The sequence below is a fragment of the Pecten maximus genome, chromosome 2 (assembly GCF_902652985.1).
Source record: "Pecten maximus chromosome 2, xPecMax1.1, whole genome shotgun sequence".
In the NCBI taxonomy this organism is placed as follows: domain Eukaryota; kingdom Metazoa; phylum Mollusca; class Bivalvia; order Pectinida; family Pectinidae; genus Pecten; species Pecten maximus.
Window position 1 is genome coordinate 35,719,148 of NC_047016.1, and position 13,048 is coordinate 35,732,195.

Consider the following 13,048-nt stretch of genomic DNA (forward strand, 5'->3'; position numbering starts at 1 on the left):
AAACATAACAGTGTTCGCTGCATATAATCACGTGCAAAACACAAACATTTACTTATTGTATACAGTCTTTACCTGTCTATAAAGGCCAGTCAAAGGAAAATGAAAAATATGGTGTTGATTGACAGGTTTTATTTATATGGAGGTTAGATACTATGATGTGTCAGGGTGGAAACAGTTGGCCATTGTAGGAAAAGTTTTGATATATAAAAAAATCAAATTATTAACATATTTCAGATCTTTGAATTCTATACCATTGATAGGAGTAAATATATTAACATTCTTAATCGGGTAAATTATAGCGTGATGTCATTCGTTAAGATAATATGCTGATATACAGTAATGCATTAATGTTTTTTCTGTATTTATAAACACTTCCAAAGGTACGTGAATGAGGGCGGATACACATTTTCATAGTGGAAACAGTAAGCGATTGTAGACAGGTTTTTGTTATAAAGAGGTTGCATTTATCACAGGTTCTAATGTATATCTTCTCAAGTTTACGAATAAACTTTTCATGTGCAAACATCATGACTTTATTTAGGATATACGTTACCCGATGAAGGCAAAGGATCTGAAAAAGATTAGCATAACAAGGATCTGTTTAAATTGATGTCAAACTGGTAAGTAGGACAAGTGAGGTCAAATACAAACGAACTGCTAAAAGAAAGAAAAAAAAAGGAAACAAAAATGTCTACGAATACATCATCAATTTACGTTAATACATCTGTATCCTTATCAGGTAAGTACGATAGAGTGATATCGAGTGAGATAATTCTAATATGTAAACTACCATTGAAAACTGCCAAGAAAACTATAAAACTGTTACACATTAGACCGGTGGTGTTTAGATTGGGCGTGCTACCAGGATTCCATATACCAAAAACATAAACAGCGGCCCTCTTAATTTAGATCTGGCAAGGAGGCTTCGTCGGCAAAATGGATTCTAGCTATGTTACAGCATATATAGTGGTTCTGATCGTTTTCAACATTCTAGGTAAGTATTTACATGTAGCAGATTATTCAATGTTATACCAATCATAAGATCGAAATGAATTTAGCGTCAGTATGGCTTGTAGCGCCAATGCGTTTAGGGTGATATGTAGTTACAGTAGTCTAATCACACATTTGTTCTGTATATATGTACTATCATATTTTTCTACGTTTTTAATACTTTCTAACTGTTTTCCTCTAGTGAGTGCTGTAGGAAACAATGTAAAATGTCATAAACAAAAATAGCATTTTAGTTAATAATTGAATGCTTGCTGGTTTTAATGTGTTACAAATCACACTAATAAATGATGTTGGTATCACCACGCAATTTGTAATAAAAACAAATCAAAATGTTTTTATCGGATAAACTGGCAACCTAATTCTTTTTTAAAATATACTTATTTATTACTTATAATGACATTTGAAAATGTGTTACAAATTGCGTTGATGTGACCATGCAGCTCGACGCAATTTGTAGGATCACTAGAAAAATTTAACAAAACTACATTGTTATCACACGTAAAACGATCGTCCTTCGTCATAATTCTAGATATATTGAAGTTTCCATTTGGAATCTTGACATGTTTTCTCTAACAAACCTTATTCCTTGTGGTTGTGTAAGGATATCAGTCTATAACCGGCCTGACACTATGTGGAAATAGGGAAAGAAGTAGACAAAAGTCCCGACGGGGTACAAGCTTTCCAAGAAGTGGCATATGTCGTGGAAACCCTGGCTGCGAGAATGGAGAACGGAAATGCTCATTTGCCAAACTCTCCTGTCAGTCCGGCTTCTCCATATACAACCCTGTGGTTCAGGGGCTACACACGTCCGAGACAGGTAGCTGTACTGGGCTAACGCCACAAATTATGCAAGAAACCAGCGCGTGCTACTGGAATAACATGTGCACGGTTGCATACCCCAAGGTTCCTATGATGATCAGGCACTTGGACGGCGACGAAAACTGTTCTGGAAAATGTGTAAATGCTGTACATGTAAGGAGCTGGCAATGCGTCAAGAATACAAGTAAGGTTGGCTTAACATTTAATGGAACATAACAGCCTTTTTTGAAAACATAATTATATAAAAAATGTGTTTTTCGTTGCACGTACATGTATGCAAACAAACATGATTGGAAATAAAATCAATTCAAAACTACATACAATGTATATATGATTTGTGTTATGACCCAGGTTCAATTAATTTTAGAAATATGTTTTAAAAATGCATTAGCCGAACTCGTGAGCTATAATGAAAGGATAAAGACACGCACCTTCTTTAATTGTAAAATTATGTGTATTGGATATATATAGTCGTATAATAAGTAAGGGGATTTTGTGAATCCTAGCCTAATACCCCAAAGGCCATTAGATATTCAAAATCTCGTGTCAATTACTGACTATCACCAAGACGCATGATGGCCAATGTATTTGAAATTAAAAATTGTTTTTACATATATACCACGGCTATCCCATGTTGATAGGAGACGGGACCTCGCAATGCCCTTGGCGTCAGCACCCAATAACAGGTCTCTACTCACAAAATGACTTCACAAATTGACTGTAAATCGGTTAGTTATACGTCTCAACACCGAGATCCTGACGTTCACGTGTAACGTCGCGACGTCAAATTCAGTTCAGTGAACTTGTCAATTTGCGTGAAAGGAGATTAACGGAAACAGAAACGGCACGAAATACCATTGGTAATGCAAACCATCAGATGTATCTCACAACTGTGAGATATAGACTGCGGGAATAGAATATATGCCCACGCTATAGCTGTTCGGTAAGGACACACACGATATTAGGTCTCGTATAAAAAAAAAAGACGTCATTTCAACATTGTGTACATAAGAGTAATTTATGGAGGTCATTATGTACCCTCAACTTAACTATTGTATTTCACATTTAAGTAATTGATTAAATCCTGAAGTTGAAGTTGCTTTATTTATCCTTTCATTATACATTCATCATCAATCAAACACCTTTACTACCAAAACAACATCAGTTACATGTACAGTATAACCAACATCACACTAGTTACACGTACAGTATAACCAACATCACACTAGTTACATGTACAGTATAACAAACATCACACTAGTTAAATGTACAGTATAACCAACATCACACTAGTTACACGTACAGTATAACCAACATCATACTAGTTACACGTACAGTATAACCAACATCACGTTAGTTACATGTACAGTATAACCAGCATCACACTAGTTACATGTACAGTATAACCAACATCACACTAGTTACACGTACAGTATAACCAACATCACACTGGTTACATGTACAGTATAACCAACATCACGTTAGTTACATGTACAGTATAACCAACATCACACTGGTTACATGTACAGTATAACCAACATCACGTTAGTTACATGTACAGTATAACCAACATCACGTTAGTTACATGTACAGTATAACCAACATCACACTAGTTACATGTACAGTATAACCAACATCACACTGGTTAATGTACAGTATAACCAACATCACACTAGTTACACGTACAGTATAACCAACATCACACTAGTTACACGTACAGTATAACCAACATCACACTAGTTACATGTACAGTATAACCAACATCACACTAGTTACACGTACAGTATAACCAACATCATACTGGTCACATGTACAGTATAACCGACATCACACTAGCTACATGTACAGTATAACCAACATCATACTAGTTACATGTACAGTATTACCAACATCACGTTAGTTACATGTACAGTATAACCAACATCACACTAGTTACATGTACAGTATAACCAACATCACACTAGTTACACGTACAGTATAACCAACATCATACTAGTTACACGTACAGTATAACCAACATCACGTTAGTTACATGTACAGTATAACCAGCATCACACTAGTTACATGTACAGTATAACCAACATCACACTAGTTACACGTACAGTATAACCAACATCACACTGGTTACATGTACAGTATAACCAACATCACGTTAGTTACATGTACAGTATAACCAACATCACACTGGTTACATGTACAGTATAACCAACATCACGTTAGTTACATGTACAGTATAACCAACATCACGTTAGTTACATGTACAGTATAACCAACATCACACTAGTTACATGTACAGTATAACCAACATCACACTGGTTAATGTACAGTATAACCAACATCACACTAGTTACACGTACAGTATAACCAACATCACACTAGTTACACGTACAGTATAACCAACATCACACTAGTTACATGTACAGTATAACCAACATCACACTAGTTACACGTACAGTATAACCAACATCACACTAGTTACACGTACAGTATAACCAACATCATACTGGTTACATGTACAGTATAACCGACATCACACAAGCTACGTTAGTTACATGTACAGTATAACCGACATCACGTTAGTTACATGTACAGTATAACCAACACCACACTAGTTACATGTACAGTATAACCAGCATCACACTTGTTACATGTACAGTATAACCGACATCACACTAGCTACATGTACAGTATAACCAACATCACACTTGTTACATGTACAGTATAACCAACATCACACTAGTTACATGTACAGTATAACCAACATCACACTAGTTACATGAACAGTATAACCAACATCACACTGGTTACATGTACAGTATAACCAACATCACACTGGTTAATGTACAGTATAACCAACATCACACTGTTTAATGTACAGTATAACCAACATCACACTGGTTACATGTACAGTATAACCAACATCACACTAGTTACACGTACAGTATAACCAACATCACACTTGTTACATGTACAGTATAACCAACATCACACTGGTTAATGCACAGTATAACCAACATCACACTTGTTACATGTACAGTATAACCAGCATCACGTTAGTTACATGTACAGTATAACCAACATCACACTGGTTACATGTACAGTATAACCAACATCACACTTGTTACATGTACAGTATAACCAGCATCACGTTAGTTACATGTACAGTATAAATAACATCACACTAGTTACATGTACAGTATAACCAACATCACACTTGTTACATGTACAGTATAACCAGCATCACGTTAGTTACATGTACAGTATAACTAACATCACACTAGTTACATGTACAGTATAACCAACATCACACTTGTTACATGTACAGTATAACCAACATCACACTTGTTACATGTACAGTATAACCAACATCACGTTAGTTACATGTACAGTATAACCAACATCACACTTGTTACATGTACAGTATAACCAACATCACACTTGTTACATGTACAGTATAACCAACATCACACTAGTTACATGTACAGTATAACCAACATCACACTGGTTACATGTACAGTATAACCAACATCACACTGGTTACATGTACAGTATAACCAACATCACACTGGTTACATGTACAGTATAACCAACATCACACTGGTTACATGTACAGTATAACCAACATCACACTAGTTACATGTACAGTATAACCAACATCACACTAGTTACATGTACAGTATAACCAACATCACACTGGTTACATGTACAGTATAACCAACATCACACTGGTTACATGTACAGTATAACCAACATCACACTGATTACATGTACAGTATAACAAACATCACACTGGTTACATGTACAATATAACCAACATCACACTGGTTACATGTACAGTATAACCAACATCACACTGGTTACATGTACAGTATAACCAACATCACACTTGTTACATGTACAGTATAACCAACATCACGTTAGTTACATGTACAGTATAACCAACATCACACTAGTTACATGTACAGTATAACCAACATCACACTGGTTACATGTACAGTATAACCAACATCACACTAGTTACATGTACAGTATAACCAACATCACACTTGTTACATGTACAGTATAACCAACATCACGTAGTACATGCTACAGTATAACCAACACGTGTTACATGTACAGTATAACCAACATCACACTAGTTACATGTACAGTATAACCAACATCACACTAGTTACATGTACAGTATAACCAACATCACACTGGTTACATGTACAGTATAACCAACATCACACTAGTTACATGTACAGTATAACCAACATCACACTTGTTACATGTACAGTATAACCAACATCACACTAGTTACATGTACAGTATAACCAACATCACACTTGTTACATGTACAGTATAACCAACATCATACTCGTTACATGTACAGTATAACCAACATCACACTTGTTACATGTACAGTATAACCAACATCACACTGGTTAATGTACAGTATAACCAACATCACACTGGTTACATGTACAGTATAACCGACATCACACTAGCTACATGTACAGTATAACCAACATCACACTTGTTACATGTACAGTATAACCAACATCACACTAGGTTACATGTACAGTATAACCAACATCACACTAGTTACATGTACAGTATAACCAACATCACAGTTAGTTACATGTACAGTATAACCAACATCACACTAGTTACATGTACAGTATAACCAACATCACACTAGTTACATGTACAGTATAACCAACATCACACTAGTTACATGTACAGTATAACCAACATCACACTAGTTACATGTACAGTATAACCAACATCACACTAGTTACATGTACAGTATAACCAACATCACACTAGTTACATGTACAGTATAACCAACATCACACTAGTTACATGTACAGTATAACCAACATCACACTAGTTACATGTACAGTATAACCAACATCACACTAGTTACATGTACAGTATAACCAACATCACACTAGTTACACGTACAGTATAACCAACATCACACTAGTTACATGTACAGTATAACCAACATCACACTAGTTACATGTACAGTATAACCAACATCACACTAGTTACACTGTACAGTATAACCAACATCACACTAGTTACACGTACAGTATAACCAACATCACACTAGTTACATGTACAGTATAACCAACATCACACTAGTTACATGTACAGTATAACCAACATCACACTGGTTACATGTACAGTATAACCAACATCACACTAGTTACATGTACAGTATAACCAACATCACACTTGTTACATATACAGTATAACCAACATCACACTAGTTACATGTACAGTATAACCAACATCACACTTGTTACATGTACAGTATAACCAACATCATACTCGTTACATGTACAGTATAACCAACATCACACTTGTTACATGTACAGTATAACCAACATCACACTGGTTACATGTACAGTATAACCAACATCACACTGGTTACATGTACAGTATAACCGACATCACACTAGCTACATGTACAGTATAACCAACATCACACTGGTTACATGTACAGTATAACCAACATCACACTTGTTACATGTACAGTATAACCAACATCACACTGGTTATATGTACAGTATAACCAACATCACACTTGTTACATGTACAGAATAACCAACATCACACTAGTTACATGTACAGTATAACCAACATCACACTAGTTACATGTACAGTATAACCAACATCACACTGGTTATATGTACAGTATAACCAACATCATACTCGTTACATGTACAGTATAACCAACATCACACTGGTTACATGTACAGTATAACCAACATCACACTAGTTACATGTACAGTATAACCAACATCACACTTGTTACATATACAGTATAACCAACATCACACTAGTTACATGTACAGTATAACCAACATCACACTTGTTACATGTACAGTATAACCAACATCATACTCGTTACATGTACAGTATAACCAACATCACACTTGTTACATGTACAGTATAACCAACATCACACTGGTTAATGTACAGTATAACCAACATCACACTGGTTACATGTACAGTATAACCGACATCACACTAGCTACATGTACAGTATAACCAACATCACACTGGTTACATGTACAGTATAACCAACATCACACTTGTTACATGTACAGTATAACCAACATCACACTGGTTATATGTACAGTATAACCAACATCACACTTGTTACATGTACAGAATAACCAACATCACACTAGTTACATGTACAGTATAACCAACATCACACTAGTTACATGTGCAGTATAACCAACATCACACTGGTTACATGTGCAGTATAACCAACATCACACTGGTTACATGTACAGTATAACCAACATCACACTGGTTACATGTACAGTATAACCAACATCATACTAGTTACATGTACAGTATAACCAACATCACATTAGCTACATGTACATGATTGCCATCATTTTGTATCGTGTTTTTGATTATAGAACAGATACAGTATACTTCTAACTTAGTATGACTTTGTTATTACCTAATGACAAAATATAAATGCTGTTTAAATCTTCTTCATCTCAAACATCTTACAGTGGTTCATAAGATGTGCGATGGAACAAAGGATTTCGTCATCGACATAACTAACGATGTCTCACGCCAGGGCGTTGTTCGGAGCCATGAAGCCTGGCCTTATCTGTCTCATGCACAACTTACCCCTGACGATGGAACGGAATGTAACAAAACCTTCTATCCTCACCTTCTTGGAGTTCGAGAGGGATTCACCAAGTTAGCGCTGTCTGTCGTCTTCTTGGATATCCGACCGGAATTTGAAACTCTCCGCGCTGTGTCCGACGGCAAAACCGTCGAGTTTCGCAACAACGAATCCCCAAAAGTGCATGTTTTTCCAGATGCACAAACAGTGGTTCTTAGTCTGAAGACGTTTGGTGGCTACAACAACGACGACGACAATCGTGTTGGTGGTGCTGGGTTTGTTATCTGTTTTATATGTGAGTATCGCTAAAGACTCACGCATGCTTCCATGTGTTTTATCGTGTTCGTACTGTATATAGACAAATCAATAAGTACCATCAACATAAAATTAAATAATCTCTTCTCCACTCTAAGAATCATCCTAGTGTTATAGATGAGTACATTGATAAGTTGGTGCCTTATACTCATTATTTTACTTCTCAATTATTTCCTATATTTCGAGCAACAGAAATGCATTTCTTCAGATTTCGAATTTTATCTTTGAAACACTGACTTTATAAGTGGTATTTATTTAAAGCCCTTATCCAGAACTTCCACATACTTTATAATAAAGTTGTATACAACTTAAAAGTTTACTCCACTTGTTTGAAAATGCATACTGTAAACGTACTTATTTTAGCGCAATCAAATTTTAGCGCATTTGCAGATTTTAGTCAGTTAGCGCAATGATGAATTAGCGCATCCACAGAACTTTCTATAGAAATAAAACGTACAAAAAGTAATTAGCGCAATCATAATTTAGCGCAAGGCTTCCAGCGCGAAAAGCGCTAAAATAAAATTACCGCTAAAATATGTACGTTTACAGTATATCAAACCGAATTTACAAAGTATAACTACTAATGAAATAATACCCGGGGGTTGACTTTATGTAGAAATCTGACCTTGACATTGCTTATGTGAAGCTGAGAAGCAGTAGTAGCAAAGTGCATCATGATTATACAATCTTTCAATCAACAAATCATAACACGATTCCCAAATTTTGTAAGTCTGTTTCTTTTCGGCAGCTATCATCAACTAGATCGATTAGATATGTGTATCGTAGCTTCCTATTTCTCTACGCATGTGCATTACATGTAACTAAAGTGCGTTCGCTTCTGCAATAATAAGCCTAGATCATGGTTACGAAGACGCTCGAAGTCAGCCATAAAGATGTGTAAAAAAATGTATTATGATAATTATAACCTACCTGATATATTTATAGGGATGAGTTGAATATTTTTAATCAGATGGCAATTAGCTATCAGTCGGTGATTTATTTCTCTTACACTGTAATAGTTGTGAAAAGGGGAGAGAATCCAAGTAGAGATGACGTATGCAGAAAGGTGTTTAGGGACAACCAGAGGGACGCCAAGTGTGTCAGTGAGTATATACATCCCTTCGATTCTGCTATTACAAACTTGAAGTTCTGTTACCAAGGTATCGTCGGTACCCACGTGATCTATCCTCACATAGCTCCATCCGATCATGTGGGGGACACTTGCTCAAGATGTATTTATTAATTATCCATGAACCAAATCCAGTAATCTGATTTGTTCCGTAGAAAATGGCTACAGAAAATCAATCTAATCATAAATTTTCTTTTATATGTTCTTTGGTTTGTTTAACAAGGTGACAGATAAAAAAGAATGCGGACACATGGACGCAGCCATCTTGGTATATCGACTCTATAAAAGAAGCATTTGATTAGTTGATAAAAATATGAATTATATTCAAGCCAGTGCTCCCACATGTAAAACGAGTGAAACACGTAGAGAATGCTTGTCACTAAGGATACATTTTTATTTTTCACATATAACAGAAATAAGAAAAAGAGGAGATATTATGAGATTTATCTCCCTTCAAGCATAGAAATGCAATTTCTTAGGAGTAAAGTAATAGACGAAAAGTAAGGAGAGCGTTTTTATTGATATAAAAGATTGCAATGTTTTTAATAGATTATTTTCTCATCTGTAGTTTATTACAGCTATATCATACGTTTAAAACAATACGGCGCGTTTTATAGAATTTTAAATATTTCATAGTGCAAAATAATTGTCTTACTTATGTAGAATATTTATAAATCATCTTTGGATAGGTAACATATGGTTTTTATGTGTGTATATGTATTTAATATGAATTATATGATTCAGAAATGTTTTCACATGTTTATATTGTGTGACACTTAAAAAGTATTGATCCATATATATGTATATACTGGCATACATAAAAAAAATACCGGTTTTAGTTTATCTATGTTTATTCCATAGATTGTAAGTACAAGAAAGGGGGTAAGCCGATCCGGGATTACTGTTGGGATAAGCAAGGATTCCGGGTGCACAACGTTACCCTGGCCAGAACCAAGCAAACTAAAGACGGCTGTAGTCCGTGGACTTTGCGTGAGAAACCATGCAAGAAGAGAAAAGCATCGGACGGTAAGACAGGCAATTATCATTTTGTTTTATGATGAGCTGCTTAACGGTTTTATTCTTCTTTTTATTTTATTTTTTGTTAACCTGGGTGAGATTTTTCATGCAGTCTAGCGTAGTCTAGCTTAATGGAAGAATGTCTTTGTTAAACACAACATTTTGTGTCTGATGAAGGTTAGGGGGTTCATGTGATAATTTATTTATCATGGTAATATGAGATTTTCCGTTTGGCAACACATTTTTTGAGTATAGTTTTGTTTGCACATACTTTTCTACTCGATATTACCAACAGATACTAAAGTCTTTTTACTCACAGGTTATAATCATAAGATGTGGTAACAATGCTCCATTGTCCTTGCTTAAATGTGACTCAAAATTGTTAAACACCAATTTGTCATTCAGGGGGAGGCTCCAATGGAAACAGACAACGCAAGCGTAAGGGAAAAAAAGGTCGTAACAAGGGGAAAAAAACGGAGCAGGTCGAGGGGGTGAATTAAGGACATGCAATAAGGCTTCGGGACATGAGTGACAGTTTGAGGAACTCGTGAAATGATGAATTTGATAACGGTTCAGAAAAATGGCAGGTTGCGGTTATCTGGTGATGCGTTGAAATGAATGAAAGAACAGATACAATTTTGAAAGGATGGATAAGGAATAACAATATGAAAGAATAAGAAGTACGGGTAAATTCTGTTGAATAAAAAGGCGAGTTTATCGACAGAAAAGGGGCAGAGCGTTAGACGGTTTTATGACTGGCTGGGAGATGAATGAGAATGTTACAAGTTACTATGTGTTGTATTATAAGTGGTTCAATGTAACAATCCCAAGATCATAATGACAATCTGTAATCATTTATATATCTTGTATGATTAAAATATTACAATGCGCAAACAAAACGTGTATTGTTGGAGTTTGTCAGCTAAATCTAAGCGGCAATCTAGAGAAAAGAATCTTCTATTGTGTAAAGTATAATAGGATTAGTAACAAAGGTAACAAATGGACTGTATAAGGATTAACTTTGTCTCTGTCAACTACTGAGCACCAAGATTGATTGATCCTGTCCGAACAGCTGGGTCAGACATTCTCGATACGTTCAATATAAAAAAGAAAACTAACAAAATGCGCTTCCCAGTTATTTTTATTGCAGATACGATAAAGAAGAAGTATTACTGACAAGTTGTGGTTGAATGTGGAGATCGTTATGTATTTATGCATTAAGCCAAAGAAAACGATAAAGATATAAAGATAAAATGATCCTAGTCACTTTTACTATCGCCGTGACTTAGTCGTTTCAAAAACACAGTATTAGTGATCGCAGTATTGCGGAAAGAAATGCTACCAAGGTCAACCAGCATAGCTTCTTTTGTGGAAAGGCTGTTAAATATTTGCTACTCTAAAACGCTTGTCATTCGCATACATATATTACCAGGGGATATTAGGCTCTTATAATGTCATACGAACAAAGTCTTGAGTGAGGTACGAACGAAATTGCTAAACAATATTTATAATTCAACATTAAATGAGCAGTGTATTAGCTACTATACTCCACAGAAAAGAGGGATGGAATGTTTTCCTGTCGAATATTTGTAAATGAATAAAGAAATAACGTTTTATAATATAAAAAATAGCAAAAGTATGTAGGTAACGACGAGAGCGTCTTACGAAGTGCTGCATCGCAGAATTGGACGGCTTTGACGGCGAAAATGTTATTGATTGGGGCGGTTTTTTAAATGGGGTTTTTCTACATTCTTTACCAGTGAAATATCGAAAATGATTCATTCAAGTGATCTTTTCCACATCACGGGAGACATTATGAAGAAAAGGGTTGTTTAAAACAAGAGATTACATGACATAAAAACTATCAAGATAACACCGAACGAAGAAAACAATAATCAGGTATCAAAGGAAGTAATAGACAGAAAGAAAAGGATACCAAATTTTCCAATCTTGTCATTTGTCTGCAAGCCGCAGTTGGTGTCAGAAGTCGTTCTCATTTTACCTTCACCGTTGCCATTTTGTTGTTATACCATAACATTCTGTCTGTTTGGTATATGTGTGTTCTGTATGAACTGAACGCCATCGGACACCCGACCGGGAAATAGTCGTGA

The 13,048-nt window shown here is 35.5% G+C and overlaps 1 protein-coding gene across 2 annotated transcripts; it reads left to right on the forward strand.

Annotated features, from left to right (window-relative positions):
• Positions 1-874: 874 nt before the first annotated feature.
• On the forward strand, positions 875-11,836 carry LOC117321908. 2 transcript variants are annotated; one of them, XM_033876534.1, is made up of 6 exons: positions 875-994; positions 1,613-2,014; positions 8,358-8,771; positions 9,811-9,894; positions 10,782-10,955; positions 11,343-11,836. In XM_033876534.1, exons 1-6 carry the CDS (start codon positions 937-939, stop codon positions 11,435-11,437), a joined length of 1,227 nt encoding a protein of 408 aa, XP_033732425.1. In that variant the 5' UTR covers positions 875-936; the 3' UTR covers positions 11,438-11,836. The 2 variants fall into 2 exon arrangements, with proteins under 2 accessions (XP_033732425.1, XP_033732426.1); XM_033876535.1 differs by having other exon boundaries at positions 10,782-10,946.
• The last annotated feature ends 1,212 nt before the right edge of the window (positions 11,837-13,048 follow it).